This window comes from Mandrillus leucophaeus, unplaced genomic scaffold (assembly GCF_000951045.1).
Source record: "Mandrillus leucophaeus isolate KB7577 unplaced genomic scaffold, Mleu.le_1.0 Scaffold409, whole genome shotgun sequence".
In the NCBI taxonomy this organism is placed as follows: Eukaryota; Metazoa; Chordata; class Mammalia; order Primates; family Cercopithecidae; genus Mandrillus; species Mandrillus leucophaeus.
In genome coordinates, this window is record NW_012104354.1 from 512,084 (window position 1) to 535,525 (window position 23,442).

General features: G+C 37.6%; 1 protein-coding gene across 2 annotated transcripts in view; it reads left to right on the forward strand.

Moving 5' to 3' along the window:
* NFKB1 (nuclear factor of kappa light polypeptide gene enhancer in B-cells 1) overlaps positions 1 to 23,442 on the forward strand; it is a 104,949-nt gene that overhangs the window by 61,219 nt on the left and 20,288 nt on the right. For both annotated transcript variants that reach the window (XM_011992255.1, XM_011992256.1), the window contains exons 6-13: positions 3,269 to 3,432; positions 5,278 to 5,436; positions 6,910 to 7,014; positions 9,189 to 9,280; positions 10,974 to 11,112; positions 19,842 to 19,985; positions 21,310 to 21,399; positions 22,552 to 22,746. In XM_011992255.1, coding sequence (XP_011847645.1) covers positions 3,269 to 3,432; positions 5,278 to 5,436; positions 6,910 to 7,014; positions 9,189 to 9,280; positions 10,974 to 11,112; positions 19,842 to 19,985; positions 21,310 to 21,399; positions 22,552 to 22,746 — 1,088 coding nt within the window. The remainder of the gene's footprint in view (positions 1 to 3,268; positions 3,433 to 5,277; positions 5,437 to 6,909; positions 7,015 to 9,188; positions 9,281 to 10,973; positions 11,113 to 19,841; positions 19,986 to 21,309; positions 21,400 to 22,551; positions 22,747 to 23,442) is intronic.

Here is a 23,442-nt window from a genome sequence, read left to right on the forward strand (position 1 = left end):
TCTTTGTTCTCATTGGTTTCAAAGAACATCTTTATTTCTGCCTTCATTTCATTGTGTACCCAGTAGTCATTCAGGAGCAGGTTGTTCAGTTTCCATGTAGTTGAGTGGTTTTGATTGAGTGTCTTAGTCCTGAGTTCTAGTTTGATCACACTGTGGTCTGAGAGACAGTTTGTTATAATTTCTGTTCTTGTACATTTGCTGAGGAGTGCTATACTTTCTACTCTGTGGTCAATTTTGGAATAAGTGCGATGTGGTGCTGAGAAGAATGTATATTCTGTTGATTTGGGGTGGAGAGTTCTGTAGATGTCTATTAGGTCCTCTTGGTGCAGAGTTGAGTTCAATTCCTGGATATCCTTGTTAACTTTCTGTCTTGTTGATGTAATGTTGACAGTGGGTTGTTAAAGTCTCCCATTATTATTGTATGGGAGTCTAAGTCTCTTTGTAGGTTTCTAAGGACATGCTATTTTTCTGTTTCTTTCCATGCCTGGTAGTTTTTTATTGGATGACAGATATTTTGAATTTTGTAGCGTTGAGTCCTGGATTCCTTTTTTTTTTTTGGTATGCTTTTAAATGTTTGAGGATTGGGATGAAGTTATATTTGGGAACAGTCTGATTCTTTCTAAACTTACTTTTAAGCTTTGTCAGGGAGACCAGAGAAACCTTTACTCTAGGGTTTATTTGACATCATTACTAAGGCAGTACGTTTCTGAATTTTCAACCTGATGCTCCATGTATTACAAGATTTCTTGAAGTATTCCAGTAATTTTTCTGCCTCCACCTCTATGGTGGTTCTTTTCCCAGCTTTGATGGACTTTCCCCACACACAGCACTCAGCTGAAGACTCCAGTGGTCTCTGAGTGTATCTCTGTTTGAAGTTTCTTCCTCTCCGGTGCTCTGCCTGTGAGTCTTAGCCTCCTTGGCTTCCTCCAGTGTTTAACTGTGTCTCCTCAACCTCGGAGATTGCCAGGCCCTATTGGGGTTCCTCCTTCCTGTGCTGCAGCCTGGGACTTTCTAGGCATTAAGCCAGAGTAATTACAGGATTCACCTTATTTATTTTTCTTTAAGATTAATGTCTGTGCTGCCTGTTTTCTAGTGTTTGAAAACCATTTCTTCATGTATTTTAGATATTTAAGGTTCAATCCAGTCTGTTTTACTCTATCGTTACCTGAAGCAGAAGACTGACTTCTGTACTGTTTCATTTGTTAACCAGAGTAAATCCTTCATTATTCACATAATAAATTAATAAGGATGATGTTTTTCTCACAGAGACTAGATGAGGCAATATACATGAAAAGCATATTATTGACGGTAAAGGGTAAGGTGTTACACAGATGTTTATCATTGCTATTTCTGAGGAGATAACCCCATTTTCCTGCAGTTAGGGAAGTTCTATATGGGAATAAGGCTGAAAGGGCCAAAAGATGGAGGTATTGTTTGTGAAAAACTGCTTATACTTCTATGCATGTAAGTATGTCATGCTGCATATTTTTCTGTGCTGTATTAATTCATGCATTCATTTATCAACAGATACTTAAACACTCATATGTCAGGCATTGTTCTAGGGACTAGACATCCCTGCCTTCAAGGAGCTTATTTTCTAGTGGTATATTTTCTGTTCTGTGTCTTAGCTATCCACTTTTTTCATCTGCCTGAACACATGACTTATTCTGTCTCTGGGCCTCATTTCATTCTGCCTTATAACTCCTATTTTCTTCCCTAGTTTATCTGACCTTGCTACCTTAGCTTGTTCATTCTTTCCTTCAATTCAGTTGTCATGAAATCTCTTTCTTTCCTCTACTAATTTTTTTTCTTTCTTTCTGAGTAAAAGCTAGAAGAAAAAATCCTTACGAAAGCTTACAAGGCTTTAAAGGATCTGGCCCCCTGCTTACCTCTCTGAATTCTTTACTTACTTCTGACAGCTTGCTCATTTCACTCCAGCTACATTGACCTTGCCTTTGTTGTGTTTTGAAAACACCAACGTGGTCCTACCGCAGGAATTTTGCACTTACTGTTCTTTTTGCTGCCTTCATCATTCATATGTTCATGTCTTCCCCACCACTTCCTTCAGGTTTTTGCTCAGTTGTCATCTTTTCACTGAGTGTCCTTCCTGACCTCCCCCTACTTTAAAATGTTATGCTTTTTTCTACTACCTCTCCTGTTCCTCATTCCTACCTTATTTTTCTGGATAACACTTATTGCCTTCTAAATTGTATCGTATAGTTTACTTCTTTGTTTCTTCTCCGTTGTCATACTAGCATATAAATTCAGTGAAGGTAGAGATTTTTTTACTGCGGACAAAAGCATCTAGGACATTTCCTGGCACTGATAAGGATCTGCATAAATATTTGTTGAATGAATGAATCTCCTTGGTAAAGTCCTTTTTTGTTTGCCTGTTATATTTATTGAATAGACTTCTTTGTTTCATACACTTTAATTTCAAAAGTGAACGGCTGGAACATTTTATATATTTTCTTATAAATCATTTTAATTGCTTTTAAGCTTATCAACATATTTTGTTTTATAGATATGTAGCCTTCGTGAGATATAAGATTCTCCATCCCTGTTTACATGTATATTTAGATGACAACTCTAATGGTAATAAATAATTCCAACCTTATAGATAACTCAGGAGAAGATAAGATTACAGGTAGACTTTAAATCCCATTCAGAAACCCAAGGATGATTCAAAAGGAAAATAATCATTCCAAATATAATACTCCTCTTATTCTTAAGAAGTGTTAGTATTATATTTTGAATTTTTAATTTTTAATACAACTCCCATAGAAAATACTTCAAAATGAACCCAGTAAGACTTCCTCATTAAGACACATAGACACATATGCTCCCACTCCCTTAATCACAATTTGGAAGTCAAATAAGCTCTGAAAACAAAAACATTCTTCCAAGTTTATCGCAGACTCATTTGGTAGTAAAAACCAATCTGATCTGACGTGTAGCTGTTTATAGTCTTTATTTTTCCATTTGGTGAGTCCAATTATATATTTCACTGCAGAAATACTAACGTGTTTGACTACATTGTGTACCCCAGACCTGCTTAGAGTATTATGTAATATGCAGTATATGCCATATATTGCCTAACATCAAAAATACACTGAATTCTGAAATGCATCTAGCCCCAAGAGATTTGTATAAAACATTTGAGGGCCTGTGTATTTTTTAAAAATTTACAAGTGAAGCCAGATTCTCTAGACATTAAGTGCCTAACTTTTGGTTGTTGTTGCTGCTGCTGTTACTGTTTTTTCTCCAGCTTCGCAAACCTGGGTATACTTCATGTGACAAAGAAAAAAGTATTTGAAACACTGGAAGCACGAATGACAGAGGCGTGTATAAGGGGCTATAATCCTGGACTCTTGGTGCACCCTGACCTTGCCTATTTGCAAGCAGAAGGTGGAGGGGACCGGCAGTTGGGAGGTAAGCATCATTCTCCTGGCCTTGCTCCTCCCCAAGGGGTCCAGGCTTTGGTTTTCATCTGTATGAATTATATGTTCATCTGCATCCCTTCCAGTCTCTACCCCACACTGCTGTCACCTTTTCCCTGCTCAGAAACTTGATGGCATCCTGCTACTTCTAGGATAAAACCTATGGCTCCATAGCCTGGCATACAAAGCCCTCCTTCTCTGGCCCCAGCACCTTTCCAGCCTCATCTCCAGCCCACCTTGCATCCTCCTCTTGCCATCTCTGCTCTCTGAATAACTGAGGTATATTTATACCTTTGTATGTATCTTCCTCTACCAAAAACACCCCACCATTTCCATTTCACCCTCTTGAAAACCAACGCAGAATTCAAGACTTTGTCCAAAGAACACCTCCTCTGTTTTACCTTCCCCAACTCACATTATTATAAGACATTTTTCTTTCTTTGGGCTCTGCAGATAAGTTATAAACTGTTATTATCTTTATCAGAAAAATGGTATGATTTTCCATTTCTTGCCTTTACTCAAAATTTTTTTTTAACCCCATTTCCTGTCCCACCACCTGCCCCATTTCTACTTTTGTGTTTTGTCCTTTACTCTGGCCCTCCAGTCATCATCTCATACTCACATGATTCAAAACTGATTATCAGTTTTCAACTAAATATACTCCATCTTCTGATACCCAGACTCAAAATGTTCCCATCCTCTCTGACTGCCCCTCCTTGCCTGTGCTGCAAGGCTGTGGTCCAGCCATTCCGTGCTCTCTGGCATGCCACACTACATTCCATTTTCATTGTTCCACTTATAGTAGTCTTCTCCCTGGTCTCTATCCCTCCCCACTTTTAATCGAGTTTACATCTTGTAGCCAGACAGATATTACTTAAGTTCTGTATCTTGTCGCTGCTCAGTGTCTCCCTGTTGCCTACAAAATCCAAATTCTGTAAGTTGGCTTTTTGGATCTCCCAAGAGCTGGCCCCAGGTTGCATTTCCAACTCTGTTTCCCATTTTGCCCCTTCAGGTCAAACTGTACTACTTGGTAGGAGCACCATGATTTCTCACTTCCCTGTCTTGGCACGTTCTTTCTATGTTTGCTCTCTCCTCTTCCTGGAATGCCTTTATTCACTCTCTTATATGATTATATCCAAATTCTGCCACCTTTTCAAGATTCAGAGCAAATGCCTCTTCTGCTCCAAAGCCCTCTGAACTCTGTCCTCCTTTGAAATTCCACATCACTTCATTTGTAGCTCTCTTGTAGTACTTGTCTCTTGAATCACTACCTTTTATGATATTATAGCTCAATTATGACTATATCCATCAGCATGAAAACTCCAGTAGGAGGGAAGAAACAAGATGTCACTGAGTCATTCAGTTCCTTCAGAAGTTGTTTTTGAGTACCTACTATGTGCCAGGCTCTCTGCTTGGCACTGTGGAATGAGCTCAATCCCTGTGCCCAAACAGCTTTTGGAATAATTTGCATACTTCTCAATACAGCTGGTGCCTAGTAGGGTTATTCAGTTCCATTTGATCACATCCTGTGTGCCTTTAACTCTTATTGTAGAGAGAAAAGGGAAAGGTGGAGGGAGGACAGGAGAGGAGGGAGGCAATCTGATACATGGAAGAGAGTTTTTACTGTAATCCGGAGAAAATGCAGGTCTTTGATGCCTTTCATATTGGATGACATAAATGAGACTGTTTTTAACATTTTATTAGCAATATGAAGAGTTTCAAAAGAGGAAAATGGGTTTTTTATTGTAAGTTTACATTATTTGTGGTTTATAAAAGCATGGTCTTTTAAATGTTCACACTTCCCTGGGCATGAATGGACTGTGTTGTATGGCCATAGATCGGGAAAAAGAGCTAATCCGCCAAGCAGCTCTGCAGCAAACCAAGGAGATGGACCTCAGCGTGGTGCGGCTCATGTTTACAGCTTTTCTTCCGGATAGCACTGGCAGCTTCACAAGGCGCCTGGAACCCGTGGTATCAGACGCCATCTATGACAGTAGTGAGTAATTCACTTCCAACAGGGGGCACACCAAGAATAGACTTCCAGCCCACCCTGCCATTTACTTGCTAGCTTGAGTCCTGGGGAAGGTAACTTAATCACTTTAAGCCTCAGCTTTATCATCTATAAAATGTGAATAGGAAAATCTAGCTTGAAAAGGTTGATGTCCAGGTTAAATGAGATATTTTAAGAGGGGCTCATTACATGTAATTCTTTTTCCTTTGATGTACATTTTTTAGTCTTTTGCATGAAATGGCACATCTCTTCTTATTTATGAATGTCTTACTTAAAGATACATGGTTGATGCTTTTAGAAGGGAGAATAATCCCAATTTTCTTTGGTGGTGGGGGGGGGGCTCTGGAAAGAAGTTAATAAAAGACAGCTATTATTCTTACCCATTTTCTTGCCCATATGTTACTAGCTGTATCAAGAGAGAACTTGAAGTTAAATGAATGAGTAGCATAGATAGCATGTGACTTTCGAATCCTATTTCAAGCCGGGTTAGGCATCACGTCCTGTAGTCCTGCCTACTTGGGTGGCTGGGGTGGGAGGATATAGAGTTTCAGCCCAGCATGAGCAACATAGTGAGACCCCATCTCACAAAAAGTATATATATATAAAAATTTATAGTTCCTAGAACTTTTGAGTTTTACAGTAATCTTCAGCATTTACTATGCAACTTTCTCGTTTGATTATGCATGGGATTGATAAGACAGGTGTTTCCAAAAAGCCTGCAAGCATAGTACTCAGACTCATTGAAAGTTTATAGAATTTGGCATGTGTGGAAAACTCCATGCTCCAAGTATAACTAACTGAATTATCTAATTTAAACAAGTTTGAAGGGAAGTGAAAGGTTATAAAATGATACAGACTCATACCACAGAATCACCTTAAAATGCAGCTGTTGGAGGGAAAAAAAAAAAGGAAGCTTTTTGCTATTGCCACAAGAAAGTTTTGCCTCTTCACCACACAGAATCCTAATTTAGTTTGGGAAAAAGAAACATAACGTCCCCATTTTCCTTGCCTGTAAAATAAAAAGTAGTAAGTAGTTTAAGAAAACTATACTTTTCCTAAAGTTTTAGGACTCTTGTAAATAGAATAATAGCAGAATCATGGAAACAAATTTGGAATTAAAGTCTTGACCTCATCGAAAGGCCATAAATCAATTAGCTTGGTACTTCCCAATACATCAGAAAAGCTCTTTCTCTTTTTGTATCAGTCTCTCTGTGTTAGAGGGAGAAACAAATACCTACTCCTTTCTACCTCATTTGTTTTGGTGATCATAAATGACCCATGCCCAAGAAATGTTCCAAGAACTTCAGAAGCCATTCTTGTTTTATTTATTTTTGTTAGTGAAAGCATGTATTTAAGCTTTGTTTTGGTCACGTGTGCTAAGGGGAGGGTCCTACCTAAAGGACTGGCTTGTTGAGCTGAGGATTAACCATGTTATTGTTGTTTTTCCTCTGTGAACAGAAGCCCCCAACGCATCCAACTTGAAAATTGTAAGAATGGACAGGACAGCTGGATGTGTGACTGGAGGGGAGGAAATTTATCTTCTCTGTGACAAAGTTCAGAAAGGTAAATACATTCTCTGATCTCTGACCTCAAGAGGTGAACTACATTCTGAGTGTGTCTATGAGTCACATTTCAGCAGTGGACAAGAAACGTCCCTCTGCTGCCATAGAAAAGTCTTAAAAAGCATTTATGTTTTACCTCTTCCAAATGTAAGTTGTCTGTGTTATTTTTCTTAAGTCAACTAATTCACTTTTAGATTTACCAAAGAAGTAAAGAGAAATAAGAAAATCGTGGTAATAATCATCAGCAACTTTCAGTACCTTTATACTTTAAAATTAGTATCTGTACTTTGTTAAACAAAAATAAATAGTAGCCCATTCTTGACACACATATAAACACACACAGAGAATAAATAATGTTTTTCATAGTATTAAATTGTTGATCTTATTTATTTTGCAATGTTTTCATATAACACTGAGAGAACTTCTCTGAACACTTCCACAGATGTGATGTTAACTAAGAAAAGGAAGGAGAACAGGGAATACAGGGAAATTCTCAAAGCACATTTCTCTCACAATTTTCCCTTTGAGGAAAGGTTCTTGGCATTTATCTTTCATTAGATACATTACAACATTGATAGATTAGTAAAAGCTGAGGAAAATGTGTTATTTTCTCAAACTTCATTATTTTTTTAAATAAAATGATAGTTGGAAAGTGCAGTATAATAAATATCTGTTTACTACAAGGTGAGCATTTTCAAAGTAAATACCTGACTGAAAATATAAATAAGTAAAATAAATGAATAAAAGACATGTGGCTTTTTAAAAAATTCTCATGTGAGATTAATATAGGTATATAGTCAGAAAACATGGGGTCAGATTTTGAAGTAAACACATATATACTTTATCAAAAAAAGTTTACAGACTAGGCATGGTGGCTCATGCCTGTAATCCCAGCACTTTGGGAGGCTGAGGTGGGAGGATTGCTTGAACCCAGGAGTTTGAGGCTGTAGTGAGCTATTGTCATGCTGCTGTACTCCAGCCTAGATGACAGAGCAAGACGCTGTCTGAAAAAACAGACGTTTACCCTTTCTCTGCCTACACTAGTGTCAGCCTTCTTCCAATCCACTCTGTCCAAGTAATACTCATTTCTAGATTCCTGGGTGTACATACTGTGAGTAAACACAATCTGAGTACCTTTATTTGTAAATGAGATTCTTAGTCATTATCATTACATTGGAATGGCTTAGTAAGAAATGTCTCGTACTTGGCTTAAAGAATCTCAATAACTAGGTCCAGTGTAGTCCTGCCTGAAGGCAAAGGAGGTAGTAAGATGTTTTATCCATTCCTAGTATTTCTAAAGTTCTACTTAAATAGAAATAAAAACTTTGTTTCACAAGTCAATAGTGTGTCCCTTTCTATGAAATGGAAAGTGAAGCCAGGAAGATGCCAACCTAAGTTATATTGTTACATTTCTGTAGAAGTAAATAGAGTCCATGACTAGAGTGTGCAATTTAAGCATTGCATTTTAATTAGAAGGGACCTGATCATTATAGTATTTTGACCAATTACTCAGTATGAACTAAGAGACTATTATAGTGAGACAGTTTAATAGTGTGTTAAGAGCCTGGACTCTGAAATTATACTGTCCATGTTCAAATCCTGGTTCCTCCATGTACTAGCTGTTCAACCTCAGATAAGTACTTAACCTCTTTGGACCCCAGTTTCTCTTTTGCAAAGTGAAGATAATGATAGTACGTCTACACCACAAAGTTGTGGTGAGGATGAAATCAGTTAATATGTGTATATATGAAGCACTTAGAATAGCATCTGCCGTATATTAATAGTAAAACTTACATAAGTTAATTATTTTTATGTACATCTATATATTGAATTGCACTGCCTCTTGGGATTCTAATATTCTTCCACCATCCTTCGTGTTTCTCAGGATTGGCTTAAGAATGGAGAAGCAGTAAGGTCAAAGATTAAAAGAAAATTCAGGTTAACTAGGTAAATCTACTATTCTCTCATTGTGAATGAAACTTGGGGCACATTACTGTGGTAAATAATAAAAAAATGTCAGTGATTTGTGAAGATTTTAAAAGACTTCCCTTTTGATCTTGTTTTTTAAAAGTAAATAGATACTAGGTAGAATATTAAACCAGTTTTATTTTTCAGCGTGTTTATAAATATTATTACACTACGTGAAATTACACACTTCAATGTGATTGTTTGCAGATGACATCCAGATTCGATTTTATGAAGAGGAGGAAAATGGTGGAGTCTGGGAAGGATTTGGAGATTTTTCCCCCACAGATGTTCATAGACAAGTAAGTGATTTATTATTATTATTATTAATCCTTATTATTTTTAGAGATGGGATCTCACTCTGACACCCAGGCTGAAGTGCAATGGTACAATCACAGCTCACAATGGTACAATCACAGCTCACTGTGTCCCCCAACTCTTGGGCTCAGGGGATCCTCCTGTCTCAACCTACCAAATATCTGGGACTACAGGCATGCTACCATGCCCAGCTAGTTTTTTCATTTTTATTTTTTTTGTAGAGGTGATGTCTTGCCATCTTGCTCATGCTAGTCTTGAACTCCTGGGCTTAAGCGATTATCCCATGTTGGCCTCCCAAAATGCTGGGATTATAGGCATGATTCATATTATTATCATCATTTTACACTTTCTGCTTTGTTGAAATTTAGTACTTAGCTTCCATCTGTAAAAAGGAAAAATCGTAAATATATAACTTCCATAAAACAGTACTGTTTTGAAGACTCATGCAGGTCATCCAAAAAAGTTACCTACTGTGGAGTTATGGGCAAGGTTCTGTTAGATCGTTTGCTCTGAGATGTTGGCAAGATATTTAACTTGCTGCCTAAACCCCTAACCCATAAGACAGTGCCCCACAGGTCCTGTAGTGAAAATGTTTTTCGTGTTCTACCAAAGTAATCATGGTGAGACCTGTTGAAAGGATGTTCTAGGAGTCATCTTCTAATTGAAGCTGATATCGTCCTGTTAAATGAAGATTTCCCAGTGACAACTAAATGACTAAGAGATGACAATGCTGAGCCCCCACTTTAATGATTATTCTCCTCTTTACAAGTAATTGAAAAGTATTATGTTAACAAGAAATTGGAAACAATCCAAATATTCATCAATAAGTGGCAAGTTAAGTTATAGTCTATCCTTTTGATGAAATATCATGTAGTTATTCAAAATAATGAGTACTCTGTGAACTAATATAGACAGTTCTCAATTATACAGTGTTAAAATATTTTAAAAGATGGGTGTAGAACAAAATGCATGTAGAAATGATTCTATGTTCATGCATAAAGAAATTCTGGAAGGATACCTAAGAAATTAATAACAGTATTTACCACTGACTGGTACACTGTAGGAACTGCATGGATGGGGAACAAGAATGTCAAAGAGAATACCACTGTATGCTTTTTTATATTTTACAAAATCTTTAGCCCTGTGAATATATTACATAGTCAAAAATCAAACTGAAAAATGCTACAATCCCTAACATACCACCAAGAACTAATGTGTTACGATGCCAATGTAAGCAATGTTTAGTTTCTTCTCTTCATCACTGGCCTGTAGCCATCTCTCTCTTTCCATACCCAGTCTTTCTGATGTTGGTATAAATAATCTTGGAGGCTTTTAAGGCTGTTTTGGAAGAGAAGAAAGTATATGCAGTGAATTTTATAAGCATGATATTTACAACTAGAAGACATTTGAAATATAAGACAAATGAAATAATAAAGATTTGTAGTACATTAGCACAGCATTGTATTTTGATTTTACAGTAGCAATTTCATAAAAATGTATTGGTATAGAATTCTGAGTTTGGAACTTTCTCCAGGACACGGTTTTTTAGTACACTGTGTCTAAACATTGGATATAAAGAAAAGCATAAGGAATGTGTTTACTGAGTAGCATTACTGCAAAAAAAAAAAAAAAAAAAATGTAGTCCTACACCAACATGTGATTCTTTGTATCCTGCAGTTTGCCATCGTCTTCAAAACTCCAAAGTATAAAGATGTTAATATTACGAAACCAGCCTCTGTGTTCGTCCAGCTTCGGAGGAAATCTGACTTGGAAACTAGTGAACCAAAACCTTTCCTCTACTATCCTGAAATCAAAGGTAAGTCAGTTGTTTAAAATCTTATGCTCATTTTTTATTTTATTTTATTTTATTTATTTATTTTTTTGAAACAGAGTCTGACTCTGTTGCCCAGGCTGGAGTGCAATGGTGCAATCATAGCTCACTGCAACTTCGAACTCCTGGCCTCAAGCAATCCTCCTGCCTCAGCATCTCAAGTCGCTGGGACTACAGGTGGTGCACCACCATGCCAGGCTAAATTTTTTTTTTTTTACTTTTAATAGAAATGAGGATTTCCTACGTTGTCCAGGCTGGCCTTAAACTCCTGGCCTTAAGCAGTCCTCCAGCCTTGGCCTCCCAAAGTGCTGGGATTACAGGCTTGGGCTTCCATGTCTGGCCATTGTACTTGTTCTGAGAAGAGGACAAGCTAATTAGAAGAGATCAGTTAGTCACCTCCTTTGAACAGCTTCCTAGTAACAGGTCCCTGGGTCCACAGTGCTTATTTTTAGACCGGACAGTAGTATATTCTTCTGAGGTCATGGAATTAGTCCAGCTTTTTAAAATAATGTTATTTCCACCAAGCTTATATGAGATTTAGACGTTGAGAATTTGTCTTTGAATTTGAGAATCTAACATTTATTGACTGACTCAGAGTTCAAGCAGCTGAGATGAAAAACTCAGGCTTGCTCTTTAGGAGAATCAGCCAGTTAGTCAACCAGCCTCAGGCGGTGGAACAGAAAACTTGGCCAACATGCACTGCAAAACTATGAAAATGAGTAAGGCGTCATTCTTTCTCTCACAAAAGATGCTTTAAGAAAGGGCACTCATAGTTTTCTTAAATAGTTATAATGTAAATTATGATTTTAATAAGTATGAAAAGTGAAGCATCCCTAAAAATATATGAGAATGTTGAAGAGAGAGCCCTTGGTCCCTTTATTCCGAAGCAGCCTCCAAAAAGAAGGCTTCATCAAGGAGATAACATTTGGCCCTTAACATTTGGGGTGTGTTTCAGCAGTTGGGTGTTAAATGGAGAAGGAAAGTGTTCTCTAGGCTTAGGTTACTTGAGGAACTTAAAGAGAGAGGTAAACACAGTTAGCGTTTATGCAGAGGGAAACAAGTGTTTAGTGCTGAGATGGACATGAAGGCCAATGTAGGTGAGGAAGGCCAGGGCCAGGCTAAAGAGGGCTGTGAGTGGCAGCTTAAGAATTTTGCATTAATTCTGGAGAGGGATAGTCAGGCCTGCCTAGGTTTGGAATGATGGCTCTGACTTCTTTATGTCACCACTAAGGGTACCATTTAGGAGGCAGATGATGAGTCAGAAGAGTAATGCAAGAATCCAAGTGAGAAACGGTGAAGTTAGTAAAGGTCCTAGTGCCAGGAATGAAAGGAGATGGTGGACTCAAGAGAGAGCACGGTGATACTGTCAAGAGGGCCTACAGGTCGGAGATGTAGGAGAGACAGGGAGTCATGGATGGGTCTAAAACTCCCTGACCAGGAAGCTTGTGATGCGGTTGACTTGATGAAAAGAACAAGGGAGCAAAAGTAGATTTGGGTGGGAAAAGTGGGAGCTCAGAGTAAAATATGTTATATTTTAGGTCCCTGTGGGAAAGTCAAGTGTAAGTTCTTAGTAGACAGACCAAAGGGAGAACTGGAACTCAAGAGAGGACAGGGTGAGAAATTTAGCATTAGAATCATCTCAAAACGAGATATAACAGGCACCAAGTCATCATTCAAAGGTATTTCTTAACCTAGAGTCCACTGACCCCCAAAGAGTCTGTGAATAGAAATGTACTTTAATATCATCAGCTTCTTTTGAAATCCTGTTTTGTATTTTACATACTGAAAACCATGATTCTGAGAAGAGATCCATAGAGTTCACCAGACTGCAGAAGGGGCTGTGGCATAAACAAAATTAGAAACCCCTCAGTTGGAGGGAAGTGAGACTGGGAAGAGAGGTCAGTAAAATGATTGCCATGGGGCACCCAGATCCTTGCTGAGGTTGGAAACCGCAAAGGTACAGCAGCAACAAGCCACATGGGTGGGTGTTGGCTCCTGTGAGAGCAAGATGTGATAGGTAATCTTTGAAGAGGGCTTTCCTTTCCTAGAATTCGTGCTGCCACAGGAGCGTTTAGAAAACGGTTCTGCAAGTTCTTGTTTCTTTTCTGAGGTTGTGGCCTCTTCATTGTTTGGTCACATTTGTAGTGTATTCTATATCCTGGTGGTTTGAAAACATTGTCAGCACAATAACTTTTCTTTCTTCACATGAGATTTCATACAAAATCCCAGTGTATGGACCTGGTAGGCTTTGGTTAAAATAGGGGTGAAGGGCCCTGCCAGCTTGGCCTTCCAAGAGGCTGTCCCAACTCTCCTCACTTCCCTACCAAGAGCTGCTGGAGGTCTTTTGAATGCTTCTGCCTACACAAAATGATGTGAAAATCACTGCTTTAATTTAAAAGTAGACACAGAAGAAAAATATGAATAATTTTTTTAGACTTTCTGAGGAAAAAAATAGATTTCTTCTCCAGAAATATGTCTTCAAATAATGTCAGATTTTGCTAGCACAGAGAATCATGAAGAAAGAAAACCCAGGTTACCTGTGTGTGTATGAACCTAGAAACATTTAAAGCTCAGGTTGGTATCTAGTCTGCCTGTCTCCCTTTCCCAGTGGTATCTATGCCTCGGAAAAGTATGTTACAGCAGGGGCATGTTCAGGTGATTACTTTAATGGTTTCTTGTCATAGTAGGAACTATCTGATGCTGGGATTAGAGAATGGGGTCACCTGAAAGTTCAAAATTGCACCTGTATGCTTCATGCACATACCTTCCAGGCTGTCATTGATTAAAAGCTTCATACAATACAAAGTATAAGAACTGTCTGGAGAAATACTTACCCATTGAGCTCTGAAGGAAAGAATAGACAACATATATATATGAGGACAACAAATTACTTTATTCTATAGAAACCTTCTGGATTATAAAAACTCAAGATAATAGGACCAAGGAGAAATAATCTGGCCAGGCAATGTAACTGGTCAGAAAAGTAGTAGGCCATTTAACATTGAAGTAGATAGAAATGGATCCAAACTATACAACCCAGGGAAACATTGTATACATTTCTCAGAAGTCATTGAACACACTTTCCCTTACCCCCGGTCTCTGTAGTCATTCCCTATCTCATTGCCTAATTTTATATTCTTCATTATTTTTATCAATATGTAAACTTGTCTTATCTATTTATTTATGAGTCTGTTGTCTTCCTACCACCCCAAGTACAAAGAATCTTCTTTAGGTCATAGGCCATCTAGAACAATATAGGTTGCATAGAAAATGCTCGTTAAGTATCTGTGTACTGACTTACTGATTTACCAGCCAAGCTGCCATCCTCATCTATAAGGCTGGTAATATGTTGATTATCATCAAGTAAGATGTTAGACATAAATATAAAACATTATACAGAACCAGCCCTGAGGTCTGCATCCTCTATGGTCATCGACATTGTACTTCACAAAAACTTTTTGGAGATGGTTGGGTCCAGGGGAGACAATTGAAATAATCAAGAGAAAGATGATTGGCAAGGAAGGAAGATAGTTGAGGAACTGCTGTACAAAACCAAAAAAAAAGACCATAATGATTTTTCAATCTGGAAGATGGAGATTAGGGATAAACAGAATCATAGTCTTTAAATTATGAAAAGTATGGCCAAGATAAATGCAGGCACCTTTACTGGTAAACTAAAACCTGAAAAGTGAGAATGAGGTACTTTTAAGGCACATGCACAGGAATAGGTAGCAAACACTGGGAGATTATCCATATTTGTGAATTAAACTATTATAGGCATCAGCTATTATGCGAAGTCACTGACTATTAAAGTCATTGGTTATTATTACGCAAAGCTATTTTGGAGTGTTTTCAAAAGAATGACAGCCTAACATAATGAAAACGTTACTGCACTTTGAGACTGATCTTGACTCTGTTCTGACCTCAGATAAGCCACCTAACCCTTCCTAGCTTCAGTTTCCTCTCCTGCAAAAGGAGAACTTGTAGTAAGTGGCCGCTTCGGTTCCTTCTAAAATAGGTTGATGTTTCATAGTACATCCCATGGTGCCATTGTCAAAAACAGACCGCAAGGATAAATGATCCCCTGAACATGGAGTGTGAAAGTCTCCATATTCAATTCTGTGGAGATTCAGACAGCAGGTTCTTTTATAAAGCTTATGTGGAATGTTCTGTATTCGTTTTTTGTCATTGGAATCTTACTGGCTGTGTTGTAATTAATATTTTGCCTTTAAAATTCCCATTTTACAGTGAAATACAGCCAATAAATATCTGTCTGCTTTAAAAGGTAAAAGGAATACATAGAAAATACTAACTAGTCTCTTTGCTGGATCCATGTCAATAGATAACATTTATTTCTGAAGATAAATAAGTTGTCTGCTTCCCTCTTGTGTTTCATATGTCTGCAGTGAACAGTCATGAGTATAGCTGTAAATTAGTTATAACTGATGGGGAAATTATAAATCTGAATCTAAAAATATTTGATAAGGAAGTCGTTAAAGTTTCTCCACTTCAAGGTCATCCCCCTTCCAGTGGAAGCATATTTTTCTCAAAATTTGGCAACCTTGGTTTTTTGTTTTGTTTTTTTTTTTCCTAGGAAGTCTGGACATGTTCAGCTTTTGAATAACTATTAAAGCGTACTTTGTTACCCTACTTTCCCGTGCTTCATCTTTCAACTGCAGTTAGATGATCATGAGATAATCAGTAAACAGCGACCCTGAGATAATCAGTAAACAGTGACCTTCTTTCTAGCCCTAAGATGACTGAAACAACCACAGAATTAGAAATAATCAAAGCTCTTTCTGAACATAAGCATGACAAAACTGACACAGAAGCATCAGAAATAGAACAATTGTTAAGGATTCAGCTCCTGATCAAAAAAAGAATACCTCATTGACTTTATTTAATTTGAAAAAATGAAATAAAACCCCCTTAACTGCTCCAGCCCAAAAAAGAGAAGACAGGAAAACAAAATATATGATAGAAAAAGAAGAGAAAGAAAGGGAAACAGAAAGAAGAAACGAGAACACAGTAACACCACACAGGCAGTGACGGAACTCAAAAGGGCATTGGGACTGGTGAGAAGCACAGATAGTGAGAAACAGAAAGATGAAAACAAAACAAACAAAAAGAAATAAAGGCAATCAAAAGTCTCAGAGGGCATCACTGTATTGTAGTCAAATAGTAGTCTTAGACTTTTAGCCCCCCGTATCTCATCAGTCACCAGAGGTTACAGACCCCTCGTTTACTGTGTTTCTGGCATCTACCCCATGTTTTATTACCATGGTGACCACTAAGGAATGGGCCTCCATCACTTATGTCTGCACTGTCTCTGCCTCTCACTTTGACTCTTTAGTATGTCCCACACACAAGTAAAAGATGAACTTCCTAAAATACCATCCTATTTCCCTGTTCAAAAACATTCAGCAGCTTTCTTGCATATAAGTTCATTCTCCAGGTGCTCCACAGTGTTGTCCCATTTCTCAAGAATTCCTTATACAGTCATACCTTGTTTCATTGTACTTTGCAGATACTGTGATTTTTACAAATTGAAGGTTTGTGGCAATAGTGTCAAGAAAGTCTCTTGGTGCCATTTTTCCCACAGCATGTACTCACTTTATGTCTCTATGTCACATTTTGGTAATTCTCTCAATATTTGAAACTTTTCCATGATTATTATATCTGTTATGGTGGTCTGTGAACAGTGATCTTTGATGTTCTGGGGTATCACAGATAGTGTCCATATAAAATGGCAAACTTAATCGATAAATGTTGTGTGTGTTCTGACTGCTCTACTGACTGGCCATTCCTCCATCTCTCTCCCTCTCCTCAGGCTTCCCTATTCCCTGTCACATAACCATATGGAAATTAGGCCAATTAATAACCCTACAGTGGCCTCCAAGTGTTCAAGTGAAAGGAAAAGTCACACCTCTCACTTGAAATCAAAAGCCAAAAATGATTAAGCTCAGTGAGGAAGGCATGTCAAAAGCTGAGATAAGCCCAAAGCTAGGCCTCTTGTGCCAGTTAGCCAAGAATGCAAAAGAACATTTCTTGAAGGAAATTATAAGTGCTACTCTAGTGAACCCACAAATGATAAGAAAGCACAACAGCCTTGTTACTGATATGAAGGTTTTAGTGGTCTGAGTAGAAGATCAAACCAGCCACAACATTCCCTTTTACCAAAGCCTAATCCAGAGCAAGGCCTTAACTCTCTTCAATTCTATGATGGCTTAGAGAGGTGAGGAAGCTGCAGAAAAAAAGTTGAAAGCTAGCAGAGGTTGTTGATTCATGAGGTTTAAAAGAGAAGCCATCTCCGTAACATAAAAGTGCAAGGTGAAGCAACAAATGCTAACAGAGAAGCTGCAGCAAGTTATCCAGGAGATCTAGTTCAGAAAATTGATGAAGGTAGCCACACCAAACAGATTTTCAGTGTACAAGAAACAACATTCCATTGGAAGAAGATGCCATCTAGGACTTTCATAACTAGAGAGAAGATGTAAAAATGCCTGGCTTCAAAGCTTTTAAAAACAGGCTGACTCTCAGGAGGTTGAGGTGGGAGGATCACTTGAACACAAAAGGTCGAGGCTGCAGTGAGCTATGATTGCACCACTGCACTCCAGCCTGGGTATTGTCTCAAAAAAAAAAAGAAAAGAAAAGAAAAAGAAAAAAGCTGACTTTCTTGTTAAGAGTTAATGCAGCTGGTGACTTTAAATTGAAGCCAGTGCGCATTTATCATTCTGAAAAATCCTAGAGCTCTTAAGAATTATGCTAAATCTACTCTGCCTTTGCTCTGTAAATGGAACAAGAAAACCTGGATGACAGCACATCTGTTTACAGCATGGTTTACTGAATATTTTTAAACCCACTGTTGAGACCTACTGCTCTGAGAAAAAAAAAAAAAAGATTCCTTTCAAAATGGTAGTGCTCATTGACAATGCACCCGGTCACCCAAGAGCTCTGAAGGAGATGTTTTCATGCCTACTAACAGCCATTCTGCAGCCCATGGATCAAAAAGTAATTTTGGCTTTCAGTCTCATTGTTTAAGAAATACATTCTGTAAGGCTGTACCTGCTATAGATAGTGATTACTCTGATGAATCTGGGCAAAGTAAATTGAAAACCCTGTGGAAAGGATTTACCATTCTAGATGCCATTAAGCACATTTGTGATTCATTGAAGGAGGTCAAAATAGCTACATGAATAAGAATTTGGAATAAATTGACTCCAGCCCTCATGGGTGACACTGAGGGGTTCAAGGCTTCAGTGGAGGAAGTAACAGCAGATGTGGTGGAAATAGCAAGAGAATGAGAAGTGGAGCCTGAAGATGGGACTGAACTACTGCTCATGATTTAACTTTCATGGATAGGAATTGTTCCTTATGGATCAGCAAAGAAAGTAGTTTCTTGAGATAGAATCTACTCCTGGAGAAGATGCTGTGAACATTGTTGAAATGACAATAATTTAGAATATTCCTTAAACTTAATAAAGCAGCAGCAGGGTTTGAGAGAATTGACCCTCATGTGGAAGGAAGTTAAAACTGTGGATAAAATACTGTCAAACAGCATTGTATACTATGGAGAAATCTTTGTGAAAGAAAGAGTCAGTTGACAGACTTCAACAAATTTCATTGTTGTCTTATTTTTAAAAATTGCCACAACCACCCAGCCTTCAGTAGCCACCACCCTCATCAGTCAGCAGCCATCAACCTCGAGGCAAGACCATCCACCAGTACAAAGATTACAACCTGCTGTAGGCTCAGGTGATTGTTAGCCTGTTTTAGCAATAAAGTGTTTTTAATTAAGATATGTACATTGCTTCTTTTTAAGACATAATTCTATTGCACACTTAATAGCCTATAGTAGAGTGTAAAGGTAATTTTTTTGTGTACTGGGAAACCAAAAACATCATGTGACTTGGTTTATTGCAGTAATGTGGAATTGAACCTTTCAATATCTCAGAGGCATGCCTGTATTAAACTTTCACTTCAGCCAAACTTATCTACTCCTGTTCTCATAAGCACCCCGTGTACGTCTTTCCTTCATTATTGTTTTCCTCCATATCCCCTTCCCAGAACATCTTCCTTTTTCTTCCTCTTATATAAAATTGATTTTGAGAAGCCTTTCCTGAATTTCCCATCCCCCAGTGACCTCCTAAAAGGTTTTCCTGAAACTCCTAGAACACTGATCTGCACCATGAATTTAATGTATGTAGTGTTATAGTGCTGTCTCACTAAGTCTTTCCCCCACTATCTTAAAATTATGTTGGAGGGTTCTTGACAGCAAAGACATTATGTCATGCTTTTTTTTATTTCCAACATTTAGCTCATTGTAGATGCATAATAAATGTTAACTTATTAACATGAGTTATTTTGTGTGACCAAGCAAAAGGGTCAATAATTTTTTATTCAATATCTTCAGTATCTTTTTGATGGACAATCAAATACTTCACTAGTTTTAACAACACTGGGCACTGAAGAAACTGTTGTAGAGTGGATTTGGGTGTGTACTGCTCTGTGGTCTCTCTGGAGCTAGATTTCAGCATTCATACCCATTGGAATAAATATAATGCTTCTTGAAATTTAGCATCTCTTCCTCTTTGAGTGCTTTCTATTTCCCTTTAAGATGTTTAAAAATACCATTAGAATCAGTGGTCTTTCTGTGGCTAGTGGTGGGACCGAATCAATCTTTTCTCCTCTGGTTTCTCTTCCTTTAAATACAGATAAAGAAGAAGTACAGAGGAAACGGCAGAAGCTCATGCCCAATTTTTCGGATAGTTTCGGCGGTGGGAGTGGCGCTGGAGCTGGAGGCGGAGGCATGTTTGGTAGTGGCGGTGGAGGAGGGGGCACTGGAAGTACAGGGCCAGGTACAAAAACACCTATTCTTTCTAAAACTTTTTCATGTTGGAGAGGGTGGAATTTTCTTTTCTTTGGTTTCTGAGCATGTCTGTGAGTTGAGTGGCTATGATATTATTGAGTATATTAATTAAAATTTCCTGACAAATGTCAATTTATTTTTCAAAGAAATCTATGTTCATTTTACAATATGTAGGTAATCTCAAAAGCCTTTAAGAAGAAAAAAGGTACCCCAAAGCCAGTTTTTAATGAGTACCTCCCTAAACATTTTAGTATATTTCTCTTTTATGTTTTTTGACTTGGTTGTCTTGTTTTTGTTTGGAAACATTGAAAAAATTTTATATCATACATACCACAATATAGCTATATATTAAACATCTCTATATAATACATTGTAGAAAATTTGAAAATACATAAAATCTGCCAAAGGTTAACTACTACTATTTTTTATGTATATGTTATAGTAGATACTTTTGAATTTTCCCCTGAATACAACTGTGATCACCATCATGCATTTTATTTTAATTCATTTATTTGTAATACTATTTTACTATCATTTGCACCATGACTGTATGTATAGAGTCATATGTGCAATGTTTACCTGAGATGTTAACATAAACATTTCCTCCAGTAATATGAACTTTACCTAAGCGTAAATTTTAAGCATCATTTTAATGACTCATTTCCTCAAGTGAACAAACCATAGAATAACTTACTTACATGTAGTTTCCTGTTTTCTATGTAAAATGCTATACTGAACTCCTATCCACATAACTTTTCATTTTATTCCAGATTACTTTTGTAAATTAGAGTCTTTGTAGTAAAGTTACTGTGTCAGAGGGCATGACATCTAATGCCAGCTGCTTCCCCAAAGAGTTGTACCAGCTTGTGCTTCCACCAAAAATGCCTAGGAGTGAACAGTGGTGGCCATTTTTCCATTGAGGAGTCAGTATGTTTTTCTGTGCTTTGTTTGATTTAGTTTTTTTCCTCAAGGGGTTATTTTAATGTTTTCTATGTAGGCAAGTCTGAGTTTGGTTGGTGACCCTCACTATTAGCCTCTCCCCTTCACATAGGAGTGGAGGCTTTCTCCATCGCAACCACTCCCCAAATCTGGGGTGCTGTCAGAGTTGCCAAAATGTAAACTTTATCAAAGTGGAATTCTGATGGTCCCATGACCCCCACCATGTGTCTTCGTCTCAACAGAAGCACCACGTGTGGGCACAGTACTGTCCTTTCACACCAAAGGCTGTGCTCACCTGACAGACAGACACTAAGTTGTGCTGAGTCTTGTAAAATATCTTCATGATGTTTCATTTGTTTTACTTGCCATTTCAGGGTATAGCTTCCCACACTATGGATTTCCTACTTATGGTGGGATTACCTTCCATCCTGGAACTACTAAATCTAATGCTGGGATGAAGCATGGTAAGTAATGCTTTATTCTTAATACCAAGAAAGGAGAAAAATAATCCTAAAAAGGGTTTTTAAAATCTATCACAACAGTATTATCGTCTTGAAAAATAATTGATTAATGCAAATAAACTGAGAAGATACTTTTTCCAAAAGATATTATTTCCTGTGGCTAGTATAAACTCTATTCCTTGTTTATATTTTATATATTTACTTCGTAAGTGGCATAAACAGAGGAAAGAAAAGAGCATTGAAAAGAGATATACAGAGACCTGACTATTCAAACGTTTTAAACATCACCAAACTTACATCTTCTGTCTCTCGTTTTCTCAAATAGTACACTTCTGAAATCATTTTGAGTTTTATAGGGTTTGTCTTTTCCCATCAAGTCATCACCTGAGAAGCTGCAGTTAAACCACATGTTGATAGTTTACATTACAGGTCCATTCTAGTGTACCCATGGAAGAAATAATACTATAAAGAAGTCTTCCCATTTATTGAATACCTATTTTTGTGCCAAGTGCTTTTACATGTTTTAACTGTTATCTTCATGACTGCACTATATGGAAAATAGTATCTCCATTTTGCACACAAAAGACACCAAAGTTCAGAAATGTTTATACTCACTGAAGGCACACAGAAGTTAGTGGCAGAACAAGAATTTGAAGCAGGTCTCCACCATAAAAGCTAGATGCTCTCATAGTGTCTGTCAGATAACATAGTTGAACCTGAAAGAGGATGATCAGGAATGCTACACTGGATAGCTCCCATACTAAAGAATGTGAATTGACAACACGTCTTTATGACTTGCTTTGTTCATTAGCGTTAGGAAAAAAACTGCTCTGCTTTCAAGAACTTTAAAAATTCAACTTTTCTGCAATTGACAGAAGAGCTTTATTTCATTTTTCTCCTTTACAAGTAAATAAGCAAAATGAGATCTAAGATTTTAGAAGTATACTAAAAATGGTTTTTAGAATTGAGTTTAGAATATCTCCAAAACGTGGTATTTATGATATGACCATTTTTAAAAGAATTTTAAATTATTTTTCTTTTCCTTTTGCAGCAAACTTGCCTCTTACCTTTATCTGACCTGCATTGGAATAGTGAATTATCACTAAATTAATACATTTTACTGAGAAAAATCTGATGTTTTTGCATTTTTCTTAGGAACCATGGACACTGAATCTAAAAAGGACTCTGAAGGTTGTGACAGAAGTGATGACAGAAACACTGTAAACCTCTTTGGGAAAGTCATTGAAACCACAGAGCACAATCAGGAGCCCAGCGAGGCCACTGATGGGAATGGTGAGGTCACTCTAACGTATGCAACAAGAGCAAAAGAAGAGAGTGCTAGGGTTCAGGGTAAGTGAGCACACAAATTACGTTCTATTGGTTGGCTGGGGAGGGGTCAGTCCTAGGTGTAGAAAGGTATCTGCTAATCTAAAGATGACATATCAATATCTAGTTTAGTGTACTCTTCAAAGTTCTGTGTGTCTTTGGAAGAGCATATGTCAGATCGTTTTATTCACACTGGGATTTCCATTTTTGCTCTGTTATCTTTGAATGTAAAGTACAGAAATTTACATGTACATTCTCCAGTCATAATCATGCAGTTTTAGGGTATTGTGAGAGATAATCAACTTCTTTTCTGGCACAGATAGAGAAGTATTTCTACAAGCTTAATAGTCACCCTCTCTAGATTCTGGCTTACCCATCATACTGAAATAGAACTTTGCCTTAAAATAGGAACTTTTCTTTTTATCTTGTTGCCCTCTTTGAACAAGTAGGATTAGGAGAAAATGTACTTTGCATTTACTCTGAACCAATACTTATTAGCATATGTGTCATGATTCTAGGTCATCCTAGATCGTACTAAGAAGACATCTGTAAAAGCAATTAGAGTTGGTGGCCACATGTGGTATCTATCACATATGCCTTTTTTTTTAACACCGCTTTAAAAATGTATAAGCCATGATTAGCTAGGGAGCTATATGAAAAGCAGAGCATAAACAGGTTTTGGCCCAAAGGTCACAACTGCCATTCCCTGACCTTAATGGA